The 25,120-nt window shown below is 28.8% G+C and overlaps 6 protein-coding genes and 1 non-coding gene across 9 annotated transcripts; 2 read left to right on the forward strand and 5 right to left on the reverse strand.

Moving 5' to 3' along the window:
* The first annotated feature begins 558 nt into the window (after positions 1–558).
* Positions 559–3,647, forward strand: LOC118073956 (probable tubulin polyglutamylase TTLL2). The gene is made up of 9 exons (XM_035094769.1): positions 559–660; positions 1,212–1,320; positions 1,386–1,618; positions 1,817–1,949; positions 2,026–2,302; positions 2,361–2,563; positions 2,647–2,958; positions 3,077–3,399; positions 3,484–3,647. Exons 2-9 carry the CDS (start codon positions 1,243–1,245, stop codon positions 3,602–3,604), a joined length of 1,680 nt encoding a protein of 559 aa, XP_034950660.1. The 5' UTR covers positions 559–660; positions 1,212–1,242; the 3' UTR covers positions 3,605–3,647.
* Positions 3,648–3,896: 249 nt separating this feature from the next.
* On the reverse strand, positions 3,897–5,641 carry RpS4 (ribosomal protein S4). The gene is made up of 4 exons (XM_035094767.1): positions 5,537–5,641; positions 4,850–5,108; positions 4,156–4,555; positions 3,897–4,074 (listed from the first exon to the last, which is right to left on the reverse strand). The coding sequence occupies exons 1-4, from the start codon at positions 5,537–5,539 to the stop codon at positions 3,948–3,950; spliced, it is 789 nt and encodes a 262-aa protein (XP_034950658.1). The 5' UTR covers positions 5,540–5,641; the 3' UTR covers positions 3,897–3,947.
* LOC118074034 (small nucleolar RNA SNORA16B/SNORA16A family) lies at positions 4,649–4,787 on the reverse strand. The gene has a single exon (XR_004691168.1). It is a non-coding gene; the product is annotated as a small nucleolar RNA SNORA16B/SNORA16A family (small nucleolar RNA).
* A 741-nt stretch (positions 5,642–6,382) lies between the features above and the next one.
* On the reverse strand, positions 6,383–7,740 carry Dera (deoxyribose-phosphate aldolase). The gene is made up of 4 exons (XM_035094671.1): positions 7,469–7,740; positions 7,252–7,390; positions 6,788–7,164; positions 6,383–6,707 (listed from the first exon to the last, which is right to left on the reverse strand). Exons 1-4 carry the CDS (start codon positions 7,688–7,690, stop codon positions 6,537–6,539), a joined length of 909 nt encoding a protein of 302 aa, XP_034950562.1. The 5' UTR covers positions 7,691–7,740; the 3' UTR covers positions 6,383–6,536.
* A 1,095-nt stretch (positions 7,741–8,835) lies between these two features.
* Positions 8,836–11,078, reverse strand: LOC118073862 (putative ATPase N2B). Of its 2 annotated transcripts, none has more exons than XM_035094619.1 (6): positions 10,803–11,078; positions 10,150–10,543; positions 9,896–10,081; positions 9,424–9,834; positions 9,208–9,348; positions 8,836–9,133 (listed from the first exon to the last, which is right to left on the reverse strand). In XM_035094619.1, exons 2-6 carry the CDS (start codon positions 10,537–10,539, stop codon positions 8,897–8,899), a joined length of 1,365 nt encoding a protein of 454 aa, XP_034950510.1. In that variant the 5' UTR covers positions 10,540–10,543; positions 10,803–11,078; the 3' UTR covers positions 8,836–8,896. The 2 variants fall into 2 exon arrangements, with proteins under 2 accessions (XP_034950510.1, XP_034950509.1); XM_035094618.1 differs by having other exon boundaries at positions 8,837–9,133; positions 10,749–11,078.
* A 167-nt stretch (positions 11,079–11,245) lies between these two features.
* On the forward strand, positions 11,246–12,733 carry LOC118073967 (BRISC and BRCA1-A complex member 1-like). 2 transcript variants are annotated; one of them, XM_035094786.1, is made up of 2 exons: positions 11,246–11,559; positions 11,634–12,733. In XM_035094786.1, exon 2 carries the CDS (start codon positions 11,676–11,678, stop codon positions 12,567–12,569), a length of 894 nt encoding a protein of 297 aa, XP_034950677.1. In that variant the 5' UTR covers positions 11,246–11,559; positions 11,634–11,675; the 3' UTR covers positions 12,570–12,733. The 2 variants fall into 2 exon arrangements, with proteins under 2 accessions (XP_034950677.1, XP_034950678.1); XM_035094787.1 differs by having other exon boundaries at positions 11,638–12,733.
* On the reverse strand, positions 12,697–14,539 carry LOC118073966 (U11/U12 small nuclear ribonucleoprotein 48 kDa protein-like). Its single transcript, XM_035094785.1, has 5 exons — positions 14,385–14,539; positions 14,141–14,309; positions 13,935–13,997; positions 13,587–13,731; positions 12,697–13,503 (listed from the first exon to the last, which is right to left on the reverse strand). Exons 1-5 carry the CDS (start codon positions 14,508–14,510, stop codon positions 12,786–12,788), a joined length of 1,221 nt encoding a protein of 406 aa, XP_034950676.1. The 5' UTR covers positions 14,511–14,539; the 3' UTR covers positions 12,697–12,785.
* Positions 14,540–25,120: the final 10,581 nt, after the last annotated feature.

The raw sequence follows: 25,120 nt of genomic DNA on the forward strand, positions 1-25,120 counted from the left end.
GATATTAATTAAAAAAGAAGAATTCTAACTATTCAATATTCTTCCATGCTAATTAAAAGCAAGTTGAAAGAGTGAACTCATGATATGCTGAATTTTACCATCAACTTCTGCTACTGGGTATCATATAAAATATGACAAAAAAATAAATGCCCTTTACAGACTAAAATAACAAATAATTTCCTTTTGTCGTTGATAAGTTGAAAACTTTTTAATGCAGCTAGAAATAATTAAAGTCAACAAAGAGGGATAATTTGAAACACAATAACTACACATAACTACGGGTAAATCAACAAAAGAATGTTGTGGAGTATGTCGAGAATGTCAGGAACGTCAGTAACTTATAAACGATGTTTGTCATGAAGTTGTGGCCATTACAGTTGATAGTAATGCGTGTATAGAGTTGGCGGCACGAATGTCTATAAGAACTAGAACCACGAACGTCACCCTAGAGCTAAGCAGTAGTCTACATTACATTGCGTTCGAGGAAGCAAGTCCGCGGGTATATTTCCGCGAGGCTTTACTTTAGGATAGAAACAATACATCGATCAGTCGTAAACTTTAACTTAAGCTTCATTTCAACCTTGCCTTTTTTTATCACCAAAAATACGCAAAGTTACGATTTTTTAAATGAAATTGATATGCACATTTAAATATTGCAAGGTAAATAATCCTATTGATACTTTTTTTAAAATTTTCTTTTTGTCTATCTATTAATTGCATATTGTATATATTTGTTATTACTCTGACTAGATTCCTTTTAAAATTATTTTTTTCCTTTAATTTCAATTTTTATTACAAATCAATAAATTAATAGATATTATCCAGATCATAGCTCAATCATCATAGCTATAAATGTTTACATAAATAAGAAATTTAAAATTGGAGTTCAATATTGAATGATAAACTTCTAATTTTATTTTAAATGTTTCATTGATATTTATGATTAGAAATGATAATTTATAAATAGCAAAGAAACCTGCAGCCAATTTAATTTCACTGAAAGACAGCAAGTAGACCTTGTGGAAAAAAAATACAAAAAATCCAAATAAAATAAGAGCATTGCATGTTCATGTTGTGATCTCATTAAGTAAAATTAAAGATGATAGTATGATAGGTGCTACAATTATTGAACTCCTAATTTTGCCAAGTTTGAATTCACTATTTATCATTTTTTAATGTACTTTTATAACTATTTCAATTATTTCTCCTAGAAAATGGAAATTTCTTAGATCAATACTTAAGATGAATGGAAAGAAATTGGACGGACCATTTATTTTTCGTCTTAATGATAACGGTGTTGCACCACATCTTCTTGTCCAGGTGATTACTATTCTAATTCTAGAACATTGAATAGTAAAAGTTAACCAAGTGTTATTACATGATAGGTGTGCATAGAACGTGGGTGGAGAGAATATACTGGTGATACCAATCATGCTTTTAAAGATCACTGGAATTTGTGGTGGAAATCAGGAGGATTTGCTACATCCCTTTACAAAAGTTTATTACCCTGGCAGTTTATAAATCGGATTCCTAAGGGTAGCTCGATATGTAGAAAAGACAATCTTATACGACATCTGAAATGTATGAGACAAGTTTACGGTTCAATTTATGATATCAGGTTAATAAACAAATTCCTCATTTATTTATTTACTTTTTGTTTCATTTCATTCACTTTATCAATAAAATATTCTCATATAGACTTTTGTGTTTTCCTTTCAATGTTTATAATCAAAAAATAAATTAAATTAATGAATTAAAAACTTCAATTATTAAATATTTTGATGTAGTTTGATTATTATTACATCAAATATATTAGTCCAATAGGATATAACCTTCCATCAGAGTACACAAAACTAGCAGCAGACTTTAGTCGTTTAGAGAACGATAATAGAGTCTGGATATGCAAACCCGTTGGACAGAGCCAAGGACGCGGTATATTTCTTTTTCGGGTATTGTAAAAATAGAACACATAAATTTAATACAGGATCAATTTTAGTGAAATTATAAATAACTGAATTATTACAGAAACTAAGTGATTTGATTTATGATGGATCTGCTGTCGTTCAGAGATATATTGAAAAGCCACTCCTTATTGGTGGTTATAAATTTGATTTAAGACTATACGTATGTGTTCCATCTTATAGACCTTTGGTTATTTATCTTTATAATGAAGGATTGACACGTTTTGCGACACAAAAATTTTCACTTGATAATCTCAATGACCCTTATCGACATCTTACTAATTTTGCACTCAATAAATTAGGACCTGGATATTCTCAGAAGAAAGAAAGAATTGGTGCAGGTAAATTATTTTAGTTATCATTATTATAATGATCAAAAATGTTTGCTCATATTATTAGGATCCAAGTGGAGCTTTCGACAATTAAGGAGATACATGAATCAATCAGGCTTACAAGATTGGTTTCTTTGGCAGCGAATTGCTTGTCTTGTTACTTTAACGATTCTCAGCCAAACAGCTGGGATACCTAAATCATTAAATTGCTTTGAATTTTTTGGATTCGATGTTTTAATTGACGTCAATCTTAAACCTTGGCTTTTAGAGGTTGGTTAACATTTATCAAGACGAAATTACACTTCCACAATTTTTATAAATAAATATAATTTTAAATTTGATCTTTCAAATAGGTCAATTTAAGCCCTGCTTTAGGGAATGATTGTGAAGTGGACTCTGAAGTAAAGAAGCCATTACTTCATGATCTTTTTGATTTACTGGGCCTACCAGTATGTAATACAGGTCTTTCATTATTCAAAATTTGGTCAACGTCTAATAGTAAAAAAAATAATCATCATAACAATATTAATAATAATAACAATACTACATATTGTGCTGAGTATAATTGTTGTGCTTCCAAATATAATAAACCACGGTGTTCTAAACAACGATGTAAATTTAATTCAAACAGTTCGGTTAATTTTTTAAATATCAATTCAGAAACGGTAAGAGTAATATTGTATTCTAAAATATTCATTTAATTTTTAGTATTAACTTAAAACTGACTGATGATTTTCAAATTGATGAAACTAAATTAATTCAAATTATATATTTATGATGTAGTTTCAACAATCGCCAACTCAAAATTATGTTAATTCATACTCTTGTTGCCATTCTGCTGGTTTCGAGAAAAAACTTCGACGATACAATCAACTCAATCATAAAGTTAACAGCGTAATTACTAGCAATAATAATTCAGAAAAAACAATTTGGGATAATGGAAAGAATTGGAATGATCCTAAAACTCGAGAAGGTGGATGGATTAGAATCTATCCAATTATTGATTATCAATTGCTAGAAAATATTGATGATGATCAATCTATTTATTTAAATGATGTTAAAGCTCATGATAAAGAAATTAGAAATAGTGTATTATCAATTCAAAAGTAATTAACTAATTTTTTATTATACTAATCAAATGATACTGATAAAGTAAAATTTTAATCTGTAGTTTTGAATATCATTTATAGATTCATTAAAGTTGCAAAAGACATCAATCGAGAATTTGGAAAATATGGAGATAAACGTTGTAATGAACTTCTACGGCAAGAATTAAATTTGAGTACTGAAATATGGCTGCCAGATAAATAATTTATGTATATTAGTCTGAGAACAATAAATTCAAAACCATCAATTATCTTCATTCAAAATTGATAAACAAATAAAAGAAAAGTATTCATTTATTATATCACCCTAGTAAAAAGAGATCATTTAAAACCTATAAATATTTAAGCTAAACCTAATTATAATTAAATCATAAAATCTCATTTTCATTCTTTATAATTAAAAGAAAAATTTCTCTTTATTTTTTATTATACGCATATGTATGAATATAGCAAAAGTTTTCAGAAATGAATGTTGATGAAAAAATAAAACACATGTATTTACCAAAGATGTTATATGGTTTATTAAATAATTGTCCATACCATTAGACTCAATTAACACCTTTAGCCGCTAACCTCTTGTCACGTTCTTCAGCAATGGTAAGCTTAACACCTTTGCCTCTCGGCAAACTAATGTATGCTTTAGCCCCTTTGCCGATAATAAAAACGTTGTTCAACCTTTAATAAAAAATAAATAATTAACTATCATGGTAAAGATTTTTAAAAAATATTATAAATATAGAAAGAATCAATATTTACCTGGTTGCAAAAGTATGTCCTTGCGAATCTTTGATGTGGCAAATATCGAAAGATCCAGGATGACGTTCACGGTTCACAACAGTACCAACACGACCCAAATTTCTACCTCCAGTAATCATACACAAATTACCGGAATCAAATCGAATAGAATCGATGATTTTGCCGGAATTGATGTCCAATTGAATGGTGTCGTTAACTTTGATAAGTGGGTCAGGATACCGAATTGTTCTACCATCGTGGGTAACCAAAAATGGAATACCTTTGGGTCCTGTTTGCACTCGTTTAACTTTGCATAATTTATATTTTGCTTCTTCACCGGTAATCCTATGAACGGTAAAACGACCCTTGACATCGTATATCAGTCGGAAATATTCACCGGTTTTTTCAATTGTAATAACATCTGAAAAAATTGAATTATTAGTGGGATAATTCTTATCATTCTGAATTTAGATTTAGCTTTATTTTCTGCAGCTTAAATGGTAGTTTGATAGAAGATTGTTTCCTCCTTGGGTAATACTGAAGTAATACTACATAAAATTATATCAGTGACCATAATAGAGGATTTAATTTTGGCCTACATTTGACTACAATATTTTATTTAAAAAAAAATTATAGCTTCGATAAGGCCAAACAAGTAATCGTTAGTGATTTTTTAATTGATATAAAGTGATAAAAAAATTAAATTTAGAATTACCCATATAACCAGCAGGATAGTTAGGATCTGTACGAACTTTTCCGTCAACTTTGATTAAACGTTGCATGACAATTTTTGTTACTTCGGAGTTTGTCAACGCATACTTCAACCGATTTCGGAGGAAAATAACCAATGGAAGACACTCTCGAAGTTTGTGTGGTCCAGTGGATGGACGGGGAGCGTATACACCGCCCAACTTGTCCAACATCCATGCTTTTGGTGCATTTAAACGCTTCAAATGCTTCTTTGGACCTCGAGCCTGAAAATATAAATTTTAATTACTAGAAGAAATGATCATAAATACATCTAAATATGTGTATAACCTTTTAATAAAAATTTCACTAGGCTGTTGTTTGGTATTTATTGTTGATCAATAAATTAATATTTATGGAGTCAATTTAGTAAATAAAATATTAAGCATTGCTAATCTTCAAAATAAATAATAATCAAAACTGATTTAAGTAATTTAATGTCAAGTTAATTAAACAATTTCACCAATGACACGTAAATACACTAACCTAAAGTTTCGGTACTATATTTAATACTGTTATGAATATGACAAAAATATTTTTATAAATTTATCTTGTGTACGGTTATAAATCATATTTAGACATTATTTAAAATTATACTTACATAATAAAGAAGATGTTAATGGATAAAATAATGTAAAAAACTACTATAACTTACCATGTTGGATGTTGTCCAAACGAAAAGAATTAACCACGGCGTAAGATAAAGAAGTGGTTCATCGAGTCCACAGTTTTTGGACTTAGTTCATAATTGTCCGCGAGCAGCGCTAGCAGCATGTTTTGAATTACCGACTCTACGTTACCGTCCGGGTCACAAAAATACCGATCTCTGATTCGCTAATATTTATGTGCTATGGTCCAATAGAAATTTAGAATTTTCAAAACTGCTTTTCGGAGCTTGATGAAGTGATAATATAGCAGCATGGAGAATATAATATAAATATATTATATTTTCCATGTATAGCTGATACAGCATTAGGCAAATGTCATACTTGTAGCTACAACGAATAACTCTGGATAGAATGGATAAGGTATTTTTTAATTTTCTCATGAAATATACAATTACTTAAAAGAATTAAATTTATGCTTAATTAGAATATCTAACCTAATAATAAAATTTTATTCTCTAAATTTTACTGAGGAAAAGTCAATTGGATCGAATTGTTTCTATGTCATTACCTGATTATCGAACATGATTGGATACATTTTTAACTCAATTTAAAAAAATGATATCTAGATGAAAATAATACATTTACCAATAGCAAATTTAAATTTAGCATAAAAATTTCATCAAAAAAAAATTTCACAGCATGAATGTATATATTAATAATAATAATGTATTTTAACAAATACAAATTCGAAAATAGTATCATATAAAATTAATTCATTCATAAAATTTTTAATTTTAAGATTTTTCAAGTTTTTATCGAATAAATAGATATTTTATAAAATTTTAAAACTAGTTATCATTTAAAAAAGTCAATATAAAAATAAATTTCTGAATGTCATTATAATTAATTTAAGTAATTTTTTCACTGTGAACGATAGAAATCTTTTAAAAGGTCATATGTTATAAAAGATATGTACCAAATGCATTAAATGCGAAAATATAAATGTAAAAAATCATATCATAATTATTTTCACAATTTATCAAAAATTTATTTTGACAAATCGTGAATCGTAGCCACAATATCATCAAGTAAACTAGATGCTCCAATTCTAAAAAAAGTTTTATTTAGCCATTCTTCTCCTAACTCTTCCTTGACGAGAATTAGCCATTCCAATGCTTGAACAGCAGTTTTTATTCCACCAGCTGGTTTGAGACCCACCTAATTATTCAAACATATTACACACCTTTTATTAACTTTATGAAAATATTTTTGAGATAAATAAAAATCCTTATAATAACCTTTCTGCCGGTTATTTTCTTATACTCCCTGATAGCTTGACACATAACCATTCCTGCAGGCAGATTGGCATTTACCACTTCTTTTCCTGTCGATGTTTTAATAAAATCACTACCAGCTGCCATTGCGACCATCGAAACCTTATAAATATGATTTAGACTTGGTAAATCGCCAACAGATAATATAGTTTTCATATGTTTGGCATCACATGCATCTTTCATTGATGATAATTGATTAAATAATTCATCCCAGTCATGGGTAAGAACGAGAGATCTGTCAATTACTACATCAACTTCATCTACCCCAAGCTTGACAACATCGACTACTTCTTGTAACCTTTCTTCAAAAGGTCGTTTTCCAGACGGAAAATCTCCAGCTACTATACTCGATTTTGAATGAAATTATTACAATTAATTCATATATTTGTGAGATTGATTTATTATTGAATTATTGATAGAACATTTACCGCTAGCGACAGATATAAAACGACCAACATGATCGATCAAAATATCAATTGCATCTTGTGCTCTGTCGGGATATACACATACAGCTGCTGTATGTAAACATTCCTTTGTTTTGTCTTGTGATTCGATCGGTTTCATTGCCTACAATATTTTTTACATTAAAATAAGTTCAAGCATACATTTAATGATAATTTTATTATATTTTTTTTAATTTATTACCTTTAGACATAATGTTTGAATAACTTCTTGTGTGTCATCAGTATTAAGAGATGTCAAATCGAGAAAAGTAATAGCTTTTTGTAATAAAATTAATTTTTCCTTATCTTCCATCGTATTGACTCGTGAACGAATTTGTTTGATTTTTTCGTTAATTGCAACTTCATCAATATTTATGGAATTGTTCAATCCCAGAAGAACAAGAATTTTTGTTTGTGCACCCATTATTATTAATTAAGATAATCACAGCTTTAGAATAATTTATTGTATGAAAACTCGATTAACTAAAGATAACGGATATGTAAACTAAAATAAATACTGTAAGTTTTGTAAAAAAAAAAGAATTATAGAAATGCGATATTTTTATTCGCAAGAATATTTTAAAATACCGGGATAATTTTATTAAGTTACAACAATTGAAATTATTATTTGTTATGGTATACACTTCCTTTCTAATGAGTTATTTCAACGAAAATAACAGTTAAAATTGAGAGTTAGTATCCATACTTGCAGAGTACCGACTTTTTTATAAAAGTTTTCCAAAACATATCAATGAGAACAATAAACATGTCCTTTTCGGTAAATGAGAACAAAAGTTTTATCAATGTACACTCGGCTTCATTAAGGCTAAGCTCAGCCCTGGGCTGGGTTCAAGTCAGAAAGTTTCCGTAAATTGACTTTACTCCCTCGCGTTGTGCGGCGGAAGGCCGAAGCTCGATGTCAACTAGAATTAAATAGGTAACGAGGGATTTAAACTGAAGACATCTGCTAGGGAATACTTTATTATACTTTATTTATATTAGTTCAAACAGAGAGAAGACTTCTCTCTGGTTCAAATATTAATCAAGAACTTTCTCATGAATGTATTATATATCAACAAAGTGTTGGATTACTTGACCATCGTACAGTACCGGACATAAATGCTGTGTGATTTTCTATGGGACAGTATAAGGAAATTGCATGTATAACCTTCAAAAAATTAAACAGCACTTATGTCCAGTACTGTAGATCTGAAGACGTTTATCCGAACTTTTGAGCCTCCGTAACATCTGTTGAGATTTGTCAAAATACTGACCTCATAAGTTCGTGAAAACCGAGCTTTAGTATTTACGTTTCATGTATCATAATTCATTGATAGTGGCTCCGTCTTTTCTACATGTTTACCAAACGATTTAATAAAATTTTTAACCGCAAAAAGTGTGTGTATTAAATAACAAATGTAGTACATAAAAAATAAAATAAAATTATATCATTTCCTTTTTACCAAATAAATTGTACTTTCAGTTTGAAGAAATAATTTATGATAAATAAAAATGTAATACATTGAAATAAATAGTAATTCAAGTTATGAATTAGACATAAATTATTTGTAAATTGTTTTAAATTTTTTTACTAAAAACAGATATCGACGTAATTTAATTAATATAGTATCTAGTGTTCCCATTGATCCCAATACTCTTTTGTTTGCATTTCAGACAAACGGGATACCGTACGATCAAAAGCAAAGAGTTCTTCTTCACCGGTGAAAATGTTTGATTTGTGATTATCAGAACCATGTGAAATAGCTAAATCATCCATCAACATTCGCTTTTCATCAGTGTACTCTGCATCTCCTTCAGGTACAAATAGTTTGGTATGTGGAGCCGTAGCAGATATTACAACTCTTACCTAAAACAGTGAAGGTTTATTTTTGTATCTCCTATTACTCCATAATTATAAATGCTAGGATTCAAAATCATTACCTTATTATCGTAGAGAGTATCAATGAGGGTAATAAATCTCCTAGCTTGTGATTTAAGTCGTAAATTAAGTTGAGGCACATCGCGAATTATGACTGTATGAAACGCTTGTGATATTTCTATGTAATCACTTGCTCCAAGTGCCTGTAACAGATCATTACTTTTTTTTTACTGTCATGATCGATATGAATCATGATATCATTATAAGTGGATTCTTACTCTATCACATAATTCTTCAAAAGAAGAATCAATGACTCGCCCACAAGTTTTCTTAAAAGTAACATTACGTCCTTTGATAGTAAGTGTTCTTGGCTTTATAATATCATTTTCCATAGAACACAAATACTTGAATATTGTATCAACAGCATCACTAGGATCTTGGTCCTTGATGAAGTACGTTTTATCTTTACCACCTCCTATTTTCATTCTGTAGTCAATTCCAGAATCTAAGGAATTTATCTCACAATGATCCTTTAATACTTGAATAAATGGTACGAAATTACTTCTTTGGAGACCATTTTTGTACAAATCATCTGGTGGCCGATTGCTTGTTGCAATTACGATAACTCCATTATTGAATAATTGAGTAAATAATCTTTTTAAAATCATTGCGTCTGCGACATCAGTCACCTGAATGGAGTTTAATGAGAATTTTATAGATAAAAATAACTTGGTTAATTTATAAAAATACCTGAAATTCATCAAAACAAAGCAACCATGCTTTTTCAGTGATCATTTCAGCTACAGGCGGTATTGGATCAAACGGTTGAGGTTTAGTATTTTTTTCATCTCTTTTAAAACTTTTTTTGACTTCATGAATTTTACTGTGAACATCTAGCATAAATGAATGAAAATGAACTCGTTGTTTATTTTCAATCTAAAAGATGTCAATATAATTAATTACTATTTTTTTAACAGGAATATAATACATTTAATTTTCATTACCTGACAACAATTATAGAAGAGATCCATTAACATTGTTTTTCCACCACCCACTGCTCCATAAAGATACAGTCCTTTAGGAGTATTTTTTTTATTTGACTTCTTTCCAAGTAATTTACTGAAAAATGATGCTTTTGCAGGTTCATACTTATTTAATTCATTATATACTCTTTCTAAACTTTGGACGATTCTAATTTGATATTCATCTTCTATTAATTCTCCTTTAGCAATTTTAGACTTTAACACTTCTAATGGACTAGTACCACTAGTTTTATTGCCTATGTCATTGTTGATATTACTGTATTCTTGGAATATGATCATTGATGATTTTTTCGAATTCCACCATTTCGAAATAATGAATTTTGTTATTCGTTTCGTTAAGTAGCAGGCCATTGTCCTGATAATTCAATAGAAAACAATGTATTAAATAAAGCAGTAGTGACATTAATTAAGAATAGAAATGAAAAAAAAGAATTTGAATGAAGAGAAAAATTAACAAGGTTGTTAGGAGCATGAAAAATATTAAATAAATTATGTATGATAATTCAAGATTGGTATTTTATTAATAGAAATAAATAAAAACCTTGGTAATCAATACATACACATTTACTAATATATAAAAACCATAACACAATAAATAATAATTAAAAAATTACTAAATCATTCATGTAACAGTTATCATATGTATCGATAACGTGCTATAACGAAATGTTTGTATTTCATAATTGATTGCGTGAAAGATGTTCTAATAATAATTAAATTTTCATTTATTCTTTTAATTATATTGAATATGTATACAGATATTTTTTTTAATTTATTTCAATATCAAATTGATTTAAAAACCGCGCATTGTATTTTTTTTCTTCTCACTGCTCATGGTATCACATACAATCACATGGTGGTCACACATTTTCTGACAGAAACTATTTCAAAATCATGTGCACATATGTATATGTATAATAAATCATTTAGACGTATCAAATAAAAAAATCATTCCCGCGGTCGGTAATTGCTCATTGGATACAAACTATATCGTTTGATACAGCGAGTAGCGCCAGATAAATCAACAGTTCAGTTTATGAATTAAAATGATGATCAGTAAAGAAGTTTGTCGATGGTACAGAATAACATTTGAGGAAGAACCAATAAAAAATATAATTCAAGAAAGAATACGTAATAATATCAATTAATGGTATTTTAAATGTGATTCTTCATCATAAATATTTTAAATAATTTTATGTATATCATCGTGTTTACATCTTAAAAAATTATAACCATAGATGAGTGGTGAATAACATTGTTACAGCAAATTTCGTTGAAATCAATCATTAAAGTTATTTCAAAAAGAATATTTAACTTAAGTTATTTAACAATTATAGGAGAATATTTAACAATTGTCCTTTGAGTTGTAAGGTATGCAAAAAATAATTCAAACAATTATAATAAACATTTAGTAATAACTGAATTGATATTGTTGTTTTTCCTAGATAGAAATTACATTGAAAGAATAAATAAACATACTACAGAAAATGGCACAAAAACACGATTCTGGTGATGAAATAGGTTCTATATCTCGTAAATTAGAGTCAATATCAACTGATTCCAACTACAGCATTGCGGAACATTCAAGAATTGATGAGTATTCATCTTATGTTTCTACTACTGAACAAAAAATGGAAGCAAATGCAGTAAAAAATGAAGTTTACATGATTGGAAATAATTTACCTCGAATTAATTGTCCAGAGAAAATTATTTTTATGATTGATATTACACGAGAACCTGATTGTACCATGTATGAATTAGGAGTTGGTAAGAAGTATTTACCGTTACACATAATCAAAAAAGCTTTAGAAGTATTTATTCTTGCTAAAGGAAGATTGAATCGTGCTCATGAATTCGCAATAATGACTTTGGGTGACAATACAGTAAATATGGTTTGCGATTTTACAAATAATTCAAGACAATTGTGTAACGCTCTTGAAAAAATCAATGAAGTTAAGCTTGAAGAGATAAATCCTTGTGATTTAAGTCAATGCTTTGAGAAAATACATGCATTTGTCACTTTCGATTCAATTTCATCAATTCCAACAAGTGTAACTCGCGTAATTTTCATTTATACTCGTTCCTATTGTTTACCAATATTCAATGATATTAGATATTTTAAAAAAATGATGCACTATCCTTATTTTTTTGTGGACTTGATTTATGTACATGAACCGCTAAGTGACGACAATATGAGTGAAAGAATTTACGGTGAGTTACAACGACTTGATGCAAAAAATAGCTCTTACATTCTTGAAGTAGGGAGAAATGCAGCTCAGTTATATAATACTGTTGTCAAATTAATTGCACATCCTTTGCAAAGACCTAAACAAGATGATGCTAATTATAATATTTTCTTGACAGAAGTAATTGATGATTAATCTGTGAATCAATATTTATCTTCAATAGAAATTAAGAGTATTGTATTATTTATTAGTCATTTATTCATAAGTAATATACTGAAATATTTTTCTATTTTTATTTTTTTTAATGATAATGGCAGTTTAATAGAAAACATTCTTCTGCAATAAATTTTTATTTACAAACATAATTGATAAACATTTCGTATGTACAAACTTAATGAATATACTAAATAATTAATTCCTTCTATCATTAGATATTTTACATCCATGTTTAATTTTAGTTGTATGCTTTAGAGGGTCATATTTACGAGATTTCTTTTCTTCGCGTATTTTATCATATTTCATAGATTTATGACTATATTTACTTTGCTTATCATCATATTTATCATGACTTAACCTATATTTACTAGATTTTTCATGAAATTGTCTGTGTTTATCTGAAGAATAGTGTTCTTCATTTTTGTCGTGTTTTTTGGACAATTTATAATAATGTTTTGATTTATGTTCATGCAAATCTTGATACTTTGTTGACGATTTTCTCTTTCTATCATCAGAAGAATAATTTTTTGTTCTATAATAATCATGATTATAATTAGAATCATTGTGATGTTGATTATAGTTTTGTATATTTTTCTCTAAATTTCTTCTATCTCTATTATCTTTAAGAGTAATTTCATGTTTATCAAGATAATCGATATCTTTTGAAGTAGAGTTTAGAATACAATGTGTTTCTTTATCTTCATGCAACACATTATCTTTTTGATTGCCACTATTTTTGTTTACATTAAAATATTCTTCTAACATTTCCATTTGTTGATTTACTATCTCACGAAGTATTTCAATGTGTGATTTTTTATTTGTATGAACACCACGATGTTTAGCTCTTCTCCTTTTTAAATCTCGTTCATGAGCAAGAAGTTCAAGATACGATGATTTATTGTTATCTTCTTTCCTGTAATTAAAAAAAGAAGAAATATAATCACAAGTTCTTGTCATATTTAAGATGCAAACATTTGTTTCAATCACAATACTTACAGCTTATTGAGGTTAGATATATCTTCTCCAACATTTGGCTTTACAGTTTTAGTTATGACATATTCATACACCGCTTTTCTTTCATCAGAAGTTAAATCAGAAAAAATTCTGTTCGAAGTGCGGGGTAATAATCGGTTGCCCGCACCTATTGTCAATATTAAGAAATTTTTATTATTATCATTGAAAAGATAAAATAACGATTAATACATTAACATGCAAAGTTTTTTAAAGGATATTTCAAGTTCAGTATAAATGGCATGACATTGATAAATTCTGCAAATAAGTTTTAATAAAATAAGAATGAAATTACGAAGTTTTATGAGATTATTAAAATAATGTGAGACTAACCAATTTGCATTGTTGGCGTCATTGATTTAGCTTGTTTCAATACTTGTTCCAACATCTGCTCATCTGTAAACATTAATCAAAAATGAATAATACAGAAGGATCCAAAGTCATTTACATCCCATGCTATGTATTCGTTATTTCATTAAGTTAAATAATTTAGACGAAGTTTATATAGCAAAAGAAAATAATAAAGGTTTGAATTTTACCAAATTTGATGGAAGAATGAACATTAGATGATATTGTAGGCTCTGATAAAGGAATATCCCATTCTCCATAACCTTCAGCTTTCCATTGACAATGTTCTAAATGTTCTTCTAATTTTTTCTCCGAAAAGTGATGGGAAGAGTCAAAAGGACATTCTAACATTCTCGTTGACTATGGAAGAACATAAATAATTACTTTTAGAAGATCCTACAATTATTATAAGAAATTTTACAATAAAATACGTACACTTTTTGTCCTTTCAACAGTCCAGCCGACAGATACAATCATATCATTTATATTTTTATCTGTAATTTCTACACAATTTTTTAAATTTTGCAATTCTTTCAGTCTGTTTGCTTTTTTGTCTTCCATTTTTTATGTTATATGTAAAATACATAAATTGGATAAGTTTTTAATTTATAAACAATCACTATTCGATGCACATATATTTATGTTTGGGAAAAATATAAGTGAACAACAATGTGTACAATGTATGTAACAGGTCGAGAATATAAATAATGTACAGTGTATGCAAAAACTCAATCGGTATATGAAAAGTATTGAAACGGAGCCAACAGTTCTAAAAACAAACGTAAGAGGTCGCAACTAGGATTACAGCATAGTTTTCAATATCATATGACATCGGTCATTATGGAAGAAAATTTATGGTTTCTTCTCTTTGAGTTGAGAATAATGCTGCATATGGTCAAAGCTTATCAAATGTAATTATTTTCTTTCTTTTATGATCAATCCAAATTATTCTATTTTCTGTTCTAATTATTTTTTTTATCGAAGTAATATTCCATTCTCGAGATTTGTCATTTAATTAGTTAGTTTATTATTTTAAAAAACAAACAATGAAATTCTGACAATCATTATTACTTTTTCTTTTCATTATTTTATTTAATATAAATTTTGATAATTAATTTTATATAAAAATTTTTTTGTGATATTACCGTTCGTCGATAAATTAAATAATGAGATATTGTTTATACTACCACTGGTAATGATTATATTCGGTAATTAATTCAAATTTTGTCATTTTTCGATAAAAATTTTGATTTATTTTACATAATATAAAAAATCGATAATTTGTTTTTTTTTTTTCAATTATCTCAATTATTATGAAAAGTTGATTTTTTTTTCAACCGGAATTTTTTAATTCATAAATGAAGTAAAATAACTATTATTAACATACCAAGTACTTTTTTGAATTTCTATTAAATAATTTTATAAAATGTGTCTGACATAAATTTTATGTAAAATTGATGATTCCGATTTTTTTTGAGATTGTATTATTGTAAAGTATCAGAACAAAAATTGATTATCATTAAAATGCACAAGCAATGTATGTATTTTATTTAGACAAACTTCTCTTCTCGTTTATTTCTTTTGGGATTTCGGTTTTCCCTCTTGCTCAATATCGTAAACACAGAGTCCCGATTGCAACAAAGAACTTTGCGATTTGATTGATACAAAGGTAATCTACATCATCAGAATAACGATACGAAATTCGTTCTAATAAGCAAAGAAAAATTCTACATTTAACTTTTATTTTTTTTTAGTGTATACTTGCATCAATTAAAAATATAAATATTTCTTTAAACAATTTTATTCAAAATTATACATCATTTTCATTATAGCTTTTTTCATTTGAATAAATTATGTCTACATATCTAGATCGTAAAGTTAATGAATAATTACGTTTTTATATATAAAGTACATTTAATTTTCTTACATGTTATTTATGTATGTATATGAAATGCTAAAAGCATCAATGATATGAATTTAGAATTATAGAATTGATTTTTTAGAGTTGAAAATAATTTTTTTAAGGTTAATAAATATTTAATGAGAATAAATTTGAGTGTTTCAGTAGACGTAATGTAGCAATAAGTCAGTACCGATAAAGATTAACTTGAAAGTTAATAATCATAAATGTCTGTGATATACATGTTATTTACAGCAAGTCTTTTTAACAAGTCATAATGCCAGGAGTAAGTTCACTTAGAGTATTACTACCTCATAAAAGATAGTGTTATAATATTCAACGATGCGTTTTAATGATGTACGCAGGTGCGAATACTTGGTTGCTTATACTATATTTACATATCTTACGACTTTCAAGTATCTGTTAATAACAGTTTACAAGTAAATTTCAATTTAATGTACTTCCTGTTAACATGATTTTATAAATAATTTTTGAATATTTTGTAGTTACTTGAAATTACTTATTAGTATTATATTGAACATAGGCAACTGATAACACTTGATGAGCTGACGAAAACAAATTTATTTTAAATATATCATTATTTATACATCAAGATATAGTTGCAAGTCCAACGAATGACCGTAATGTGCGTATATTTACTTTAGTACCCACCTGTTGCAGTAACCTAGTTTCTTACGCTCACCTACCGTAAACTCTTAAACTTTTTTTGAGAATCCCCTGTTACTATTCTACCATTCTTATGCCTTCTCTTAGTTTATATTATAAATTCTTGTTCAGAAAATTTTTCTGACTATTTTAAGTTATTAATACTTTTAAACAAATATTATTATTTGATTATTTTTATTAAAAAAAATTGATATCTATACATTTTCGTTATAACTATTATATCGAAGTCAGATAAAACATATTATTATTTTCTATCAAATTATTCAATTTATTAAATAAAATTAATTTAGAAGAATAGCTTATTTAATTTTTATTTAGTGGGGAATTTGTTTATAATTTTAGCTTGAAGAATAAATCAAATGAAAAGCATAAATTAGATTACCTCTGTTTACATCCTTTTTTACAATATTTACGAACAAAATATCTTCCATAAAAATTGTTTTTTTTTTTAGATAATATCCTTGTTAAAAATATCCCAATTTATATTTATCTTCATTGAAATTATCTATTACCCCTAAAGTTCTTCTTCTGGCAAAAATAAAATACATAAAATTTTTTTCAACAATGATTCTATTCTGAGCATTTAACACACATGCTCTTACAATCTACTTGTCTGCTTACCATAAATGTGATAATGATTATATTGGGTGAAATTACTCTGTAAATAAAAAATAATCTACCTTGAGTTTGTTCCCACCTTGAATATTTTTAGCAAGGATATTTAAAATAAAGAGATATTGTCCTGGGTAATAGAAATAATTGATTTACGTATCGTATTTTAACAACAACAATAAAAAATAATTATTTGAATATAATATCGAGTTAATTCATTACATGTTCAATATTATAGTGATATCTATAAAAATTTATATAAATCAGGATATGTCAAAGAGAATTCATGTATCTCTTTGTATAATCAATAGTTAATCGTAATTGTTATATTTGCATTGAAGTGAATCGCATGATCACATTGGCGCTTTTATCCAGCGTTGGGACATATCAAGGGAAGAGACAGAGAGACAGGGATGAAAAAAAGTGGTAGACGAACACGGTATGACGCGTCATTGCGTGCACGTGCATTGATACCGATATTTATGCGCACCAGTTAATCATGTCAAAGTCGTTTGATTTGTCGTTGGCTTTTATGGAGGGGAATTAAAACGTTCATTTCGCCACAGACACTCGCGAACAGTCATCGTTCTATATATGAGTTATTTTCCCGTGGGCAGGATACCGAGCTTTTTGCAAAATTACCGGATGTGTCGCGCATTCGCAGAATGAAAAAAACAACTGACAAAAAAATATTAGTTTATTGATTTATCTTATTATACATACTTAATAATAAAAATATATATTTATCGTAATTGATTATTCATAATATTCGAGTTTCAGTCATTGTGTTTGCACGATATTTCGTTAATTTATAAAATTAAAATAATTTATCATTATTCTTGTTGTGAATAACCAATTGAAATATCACTGAGTAAAATTAAAGTAAAAATAACTATGCAGTTTAGTAATTTTAACAATGTGTACAGTAATTTTTTCTATGTGTATAGTAATTTTTACCCTTACCCTGCAGTGTCACCAAATTACTAAATAAATTTTCTTGGGTTTGCGCAGATGGTCTCGCAGTAACAACTAAAGGATTCTTCAGTAAAATTTCACGGAATCTTTTCTCCATGTATTAACAATTAAATATCTTGAGAACTATTAATTGTAGAAAGATAAGGCTGGTCTCATTTTTTTTCTCATGAAAATCTCTGAAAATAACATGTACCATCTATCGCTCTCCGATATGTTGTTTCTAAGATATTTAATAAAATAAAAGCAATTTTTTTTATAAAAAAAAAAAGCTGTATGTGGCATGTGGTCACAAATGCTTACCAATGTCTGTCGTCACTAAAAATGTAGTGATCAAATTAAATCGATTAATATTGAGAAAAATTAAAAATTCTTGAAACATATCGACTGGACGACAATATTACACTTAACCCTAAAATTAGCTGTATATTCCAACTCCGAATGATGAAAAATTTCTTTATATAGTGTTAAATTTTTATTTAAATCTTAGAACTAAGAGAATGCGATGAATCAAGTTTAAAAACTTAAGTCGATTTTCTTCATCAAAGGTAGTAAAAGTACGGGCTAATTAATTGACGTCTCAAAACCTTTGTCGACATGACATCAGCTTCTGAGCGCTGATGCCTTGAGGGCTTGCGTTTGCGGTCGGTTCTTAGCAAAAGGCTCTTTGTCGTCGTCGAGATTGGGTCCTCTCTTCTCTGATCTTCGAGGTCGTTAACAAGGCAAATCATCCGCGGGCGAGTTATGTCGGTCTTTTCTGTACGATACTAACGCAGATCCCTTTACTCTATACGACTGCATCTATATACCATTTTCTCAGTCCAATCATCATTCTGAAAAACTTTAATCGACTTAAAATAGACTCTTTGTTTATAAACCATTTACATTTAACATTGAAATAACTTACAATATAACTTTAATTTATTTCTCTTTATATATCTAGTTATTATAAATTTTAAAACTATTATTTCTTTTGATATTGTTGAAATTATTTACTCCACAAAATTTCAAGTCTTAAATATTTTTATTATTTATAAATTTTTATTTTTTAATCAAGTAAAAGGTAAGTAAAGTTAGTGGTATATAATATCTACATAGACACATTGAAAGTGATAGTGTGAAATAAAAAAATAAAAATAGTTAAGAATAAGAGGAAGACGAAGAAGGATATAAAAAGAAGATAAAAGAAGTAGAAATATCGAAGAAGGCTGACGAGGTTTGGTCTCTTTTCTCACCCATGGGACCAAATGGTCGGCAGCACCACCACTAGCTTCAGTTTAGCCCGTGCTTCTATCACGTCGGGGCAAACGGGCGGACAGCTCAGAGGCGATTTGTCTTTCATTTCGGGCTAATTTATTGCGCTCAGGCAACTCTAGCGCTATTCTCGACTCCGCGCCATTCAACCACGCCCCACCCAACTAATGTCCCACATAAAACTTGGTATCAGCGATCCTCAAACGGGGATTTACAATCCCTTCAAGCGCCACTGTCACTATAAATTCGCTTGGACGACGTCGATATATCTCAAGCGCGAATACTTCTGTCCTTAATGGATACCACTAGAATCCTACAACCAACTACTCCATTCTGCATCTGTAGTCTTGTCTTTATATAGCAGAACTGATCAATTCCTTTTTCATCAACTCCATTCTACTTGAATATCATTTTTATTTTTTTTCTTTTATTTAATAAAAGTATAACTCAAGTTTTTGTGTAGGATAATAATCATAACAGTTGTCATTTGATTATAAGGAAATATAATATGTGAAAGAGTTAATTTTACTTATTGACATTGGTAAAACCAACTTGTGCATTCAAAATAGACAAGGGAAAACTGTCGTGGAATTAGCAAAGGGGAAATGTCGGTGTTGGTGGTTGAAACCCCGTGGCTTAAAGCGTTGAATCATAACAAGGACTTATGTCGAAAGCCTCGACAAGAATCCTAGTAGCTCATTGGCTACAGACGAGTAGGAAACTGGCATTAGAATATATAGTATACACGTACTTTTCCATATTCATGATGTCTTTCTACAATAAAAATGCTGTTGAGTTTAGAATAGTTTACGGTCATTTTTATTGTTCTCCATCTACCCTATATTTATTTTGCTTTTAGTTAATTATTTGTCTTCATTATTAAGCTAAATTGGTTCAAAATTATCAAATCATTTTATTTATTCAGTAATGTTTTGTTAAAAATTTTAATTAAATAATTAATTTTGTTGTTATATAATGTAAATATCAACTGGATAATTGTCTCAAAGCTATTAATGTTCAATTAGAAAGCATCTTATTAGCTTTAAGGTGTTATCAGAATTACACTTCTAATTACACTTATATGCTTTTACCGATATTAAGTGTCACAGACCACCTTTATAATTGTCTGCTATTTTATACTAACTTTTACTTTGTTCTCTTTTACTAAGTAAATTCAATACTTTTGCGTTCTAATTACAGTCAAATTATTATTTGCTATTTTTATCATAAATTTTTCCAATTAAACCTATTCTTTTACTGTGTATGACAATGTAATATTGTCTAATTAATGTATGAGTAAAATTAATTAGGCCCAAAAGAGGCCCAAAACATGCCTAAATGAAAAAAGCTCAATACAGATCTGATTGAAGCTTAATTTAAACTTAAAAATATTTTAGAGGCCCACAATGATCCCAATTTAAGCTCCTTTTCTAAGATCATATTCGACAATGATGACAATAAATTACAATAACTGTAAATTTGTAACATAAAAGTTTATTCAATGGTAATTTCTTATGATAATTTTTTTTTTAGTTTTAAAAATATTTTTAGGCCTGAATTAGGCATGTAATGGATCTAGAAAATATTTTTGAACTCATATTAGGCATCTAATGGGCCTAAAAAATGATATCAACTCCAATTGGGTCCGTTGTGGGTCTTAAAAATAATTTAGACTCGAATCAGTCCTTTTTTGAGCACGTTCAAAAACTGATAATTTTTAATCGGGTAATCTATCATGATTTATTCATCTTTAATAAAAATCTTAACTGATTTTACCAAACATTTAGTATTTATTTTGTTATAATTTACAATACGTATATTTTTAGTGAATCAAGCAATTGATATGCGATATAGAGTTGAATATAGCTGGTTTGGTGTGTGATATCGCCTAAGAAGCTTAAACATTTCATGAGTCATTCAATAATGACGTTATCACGAAACCCTTCCTACTTCAGATATGTATAATATACTTTTGTATCCGAACATGCATGATAGAGAACAGTCAAGTATGCTTTGTCCCTTCTCAATGCTTTTGTTTCACCCTCACTAGATCGTAATAACTATTATTAACCTGATTGTAATTGCACCTGATCATGTACGGAGAGAAACAGTCGATATATGCAAGAGGGAAATAGCAAGAGAAAATACGGTTGCAAGTGAGCTAGCGTTTAGGAGGTGCGTTTAATCCTACCGCAGATTTGGGGTTTTGGGATTTGGAAATAGGATTGAGTAGTTGGAGAAACGCGTGGGCGTTTGTATACAACAAATCAATTCTCTCACACTGTTGCCTGGAGGTACGTAGCTGCATCATAGAGCGTAGCGCAACGAGTACGTAATGCACGTCCTTTTGCCTCTCGCATCGACCCTTTTATAGACAATACTTGATCGTGTGTTGCACGCTTGCAGTTGCATGAAGGGATGGGAATATACAACTGAATACGCGAACTTCTCGTCGTCCCGCTGTGCTTCGCTGTTTTACCGTAAACGGTTAATTGCATTGCCAATAACAGATAATGCAACAATCAATGATTTAGGGTATCACATGGAAAGGGGGAAAAGTGGAAGGGGATTTGTGTACTACTGAAAAGGCACAAGGGTGAGTTCTGCTATACGTGCTAGTAGAAATACAAACTCGGCTATGATGATGCTTGTAGTTTACCTATCGCTCTCTCACTCTAATTTAAATGCTCCCAATAGGTTCACAGCAGATTATTCCAACAATAATTGGTACACCTAAACCACGTGATACGTTAGCGTTTAATATTTTTTTATTATGAAAAAATTATCAAAGAATACTATTTAGATAGAGATCAATTTTATTTAATTGATAATTATTGGAAAAAAAAATTTATTATAAGTTGATAAATATTATTATGATGATTTCTGGGAAATATACGATAACATTCAATGTAGATTCATCACAATATTTTATTAAGTCTGAAAAAATTCAGCAAAATCAACACAAATCATTTTAATGTGTAAAATAAAATGAAATATACTCTTTAAGACTGTCATCATCTCGAAGTATTTTCTTCCATAACGACATTTTCATCGTGATATTTTTTCCTGTATTACTTGGTCTGTATACTAAGAGTTATGTCTGTCAGAGAATTAATATAGGCAAGATTTGTTGTTATTACAGGACGACGTTCTAGAAAAGTGGGCAAGTGAAAAGAGCACAACGTGAGGAGGTATATGTTGAAATAGCTGTTGAAGTAAGGTCGCCAGAGGGTTGCTCACTCCTAGAGGCTTTCTGCAGGCTCAGAGTGAAGCCATTACTTACTATAACTGCCATCGTGTAAGACGCCAACGCTTCTGTCAGGCATCCATCATCACAACTAATGGTTCTACTCCACTGCCAATAACATCCGGTCTTACCCTGTGCTTAAAAACCTTCGAGTTAAGAGACTTTTCTTTCGTGGTTTCACTACTTGTAATATTTTTGCCTTTTTTTTCTGTTTTGCTCATTGAAAAATAATCAACATCTACTTTTATGTAAATTAATGTCAAACTGATTAGTCTTATAAAAGTATTAAATAGTTACATTTTCAAAATGTTAGAATTTTTATGGCAACATTCTAACTTCTTTATAATAATTTTCTAAATTTATTTTAATATGAATTATTTGTTATACATTGTCATGGAATATTTTTTTCGTTCTATGTTCGTAACCCGATGTCCCGCCCATTTGAATTACGTGTTGTGATTGTTATTGTATTGAGTGAAGATATTTAGAGGAAAGGAGGGTAAAGTAGAATGCGGGGACAAAATGAAACGTTCGAAAAAATTCCTAATTTATTAAAATAAGTTTGAAAATGCTTATTACATTTTTTGTTGATTAATTTTTCAATTTATTATTGCATTAAAAATTATTAACATTTGTTAAAGTAATGGTTAATTTGTTGATTTAAGTTTTTTCTTGGTGTTCCACTTTACCCCACCTTCCCCTACTTTAATAAACAATAAAAGTGATTGGTCAATTACATCTTTTTATAACTTAAAAAATATTTGTCAAAGAAAGACGGTCGAAAGGAACTTTTTGTTCCATTTTATCTCTGCAACACATTGATGTACTCACTTTACATGAAATTTGTAACACCCTGCATATACAGTAGCACTCAAAAATATTTTAACAATACAAAATTTGTAATCATTTCCTTTAAAATAAAACTGTATCAAAAAATTTATTGAATACATTAAAACATTGAATGTTTTTTAAAAAAAATTGCATATCAATTTTTGTATTTTGAATTAATGCAATTAATATGTTCGTCAAAATACTTTTGATCGTTACTGTATATTTTAGTAAAGATAATTATTCGAAAAGTTATGAGCTGTTGGGTGATAATGATGACGATGAAATCCACAATGATGATTTCTAATAAAGCTGGAATAGAAGCTCTCATTGTATTGCCAAACTCTACAGGGATAGTAACACACTCAGATAGTTATTGCTGAGCAATTTGATAGGTGGATAATGACGAGTAATGACATACCGCGATGGGAATCGAGTGAGTTTCATGCTATAGGTACCACCCTAGTGTGGATGTGGATATGAGATTGCGTCATGCATATGCAGTTGCATTTGGCATTGGTCTCGTGGCCAATCATAATTGTGAAACTTGATTGTTGCCGATTATCACCTATCCGATAAAGCTAATAAAATGAGAATATTTTCCAATTTAGCAATGGCTTAGATTATCATCCATATTCGTATTTCTTACACTTATTTAAATATTCATTTTAACAATTATTCAATTAGTTTAAGTATTTTCTACAATTATGTTTATTTAAATGAAAAAAATCCGAAATCTTTTGGTAGTTGATCAACGATATTATCCTTTGTTGACAGAAGATTACACGTCGTGTCTGGCTGAACTCGCAATTTGGAGCAAACTCATCCGTCCAAGAGAGGAAGAGTTGGTCAGCCTATTTTATATACGCTGAGTCGTCTAGTGAATAGCACGTAGCAACGTTTACACGCTTCAAAAGTCTGTAAGTATGTAATTCTTGTTTCTGAAATATATACAAGAAAGATCTTTTTTCCTTTTACATTCCATTATTATTATTATCTTCATTATTTTAATAAATTTCATTTTCATATAATATCATACTCGATATGATTGTTCAAAGCATTATCATGATATTTGTGATGATGGTATTTTATAGAAACTCGATGTGTCAGCAATGAACATTCGTTATTTTTTAAGAAGATAGAAATGCGATGTTATATACTTATTGCATACGTTAGTATATTTTTTTATTTTTTTATTTTAATGCAAAAAATATCAAGTAATATCTTAATGTCCGATTTGAGGATTCAGGAGCAGAATACACATAAAATTGTAAAAAATTTTATTCACTTTTAGCATGTGGTTTACAAAATTAGACTGCTATTAAATGTTATTGATAAATGTTAATAATATTATTAAAGTATTATTAAATTATTAAATGAAGCTAACTTAAATTTAAATTCAAATCAAAATATGTCGATAAAAAATTTCTAACTTATGTCCAATATTAATCTTTAATAAACATTTTAATTGGTTTTTCTAAACATTTTAGTTCTTATAATTTACAGTATTAAAGATATATTTTTATAAGAAATAGACATTACAAATGTTTAAAAGAAACCATTTATATAGAAGTAACGTTTATCGAAGCAATTAATATGATTGAAGAGACATCTCTCACGTTTCAGTAATATCTAGCAATGGCCCAAGTTCTGATTGCTTTCTCCCTCATT

Source organism: Chelonus insularis, unplaced genomic scaffold (genome assembly GCF_013357705.1).
Source record: "Chelonus insularis isolate UGA/USDA-ARS -01 unplaced genomic scaffold, ASM1335770v1 scaffold_714_pilon, whole genome shotgun sequence".
Classification (NCBI taxonomy): domain Eukaryota; kingdom Metazoa; phylum Arthropoda; class Insecta; order Hymenoptera; family Braconidae; genus Chelonus; species Chelonus insularis.

Coding starts and splice junctions, on each gene's coding strand:
- LOC118073956 (XM_035094769.1), top strand. CDS start 1,243: ATGAATGGAAAGAAATTGGACGGACCATTTATTTTTCGTCTTAATGAT. Junction 1,619..1,816: donor GGTTCAATTTATGATATCAG/GTTAATAAACAA, acceptor CAAATATATTAG/TCCAATAGGATATAACCTTC. Junction 2,303..2,360: donor GAAAGAAAGAATTGGTGCAG/GTAAATTATTTT, acceptor TCATATTATTAG/GATCCAAGTGGAGCTTTCGA.
- RpS4 (XM_035094767.1), bottom strand. Junction 4,556..4,849: donor CTATCCTGCTGGTTATATGG/GTAATTCTAAAT, acceptor CAATTTTTTCAG/ATGTTATTACAATTGAAAAA. Junction 4,075..4,155: donor GGACATACTTTTGCAACCAG/GTAAATATTGAT, acceptor TTTTTATTAAAG/GTTGAACAACGTTTTTATTA.
- Dera (XM_035094671.1), bottom strand. CDS start 7,690: ATGGGTGCACAAACAAAAATTCTTGTTCTTCTGGGATTGAACAATTCC. Junction 7,165..7,251: donor TTTTATATCTGTCGCTAGCG/GTAAATGTTCTA, acceptor AATCGAGTATAG/TAGCTGGAGATTTTCCGTCT. Junction 6,708..6,787: donor AGAAAATAACCGGCAGAAAG/GTTATTATAAGG, acceptor TTGAATAATTAG/GTGGGTCTCAAACCAGCTGG.
- LOC118073862 (XM_035094619.1), bottom strand. CDS start 10,539: ATGGCCTGCTACTTAACGAAACGAATAACAAAATTCATTATTTCGAAA. Junction 10,082..10,149: donor TCTTCTATAATTGTTGTCAG/GTAATGAAAATT, acceptor GACATCTTTTAG/ATTGAAAATAAACAACGAGT. Junction 9,134..9,207: donor ATACTCTCTACGATAATAAG/GTAATGATTTTG, acceptor TCACTGTTTTAG/GTAAGAGTTGTAATATCTGC.
- LOC118073967 (XM_035094786.1), top strand. CDS start 11,676: ATGGCACAAAAACACGATTCTGGTGATGAAATAGGTTCTATATCTCGT.
- LOC118073966 (XM_035094785.1), bottom strand. CDS start 14,510: ATGGAAGACAAAAAAGCAAACAGACTGAAAGAATTGCAAAATTTAAAA. Junction 13,998..14,140: donor TCATTCTTCCATCAAATTTG/GTAAAATTCAAA, acceptor TAATGTTTACAG/ATGAGCAGATGTTGGAACAA. Junction 13,732..13,934: donor GACGCCAACAATGCAAATTG/GTTAGTCTCACA, acceptor TATTGACAATAG/GTGCGGGCAACCGATTATTA.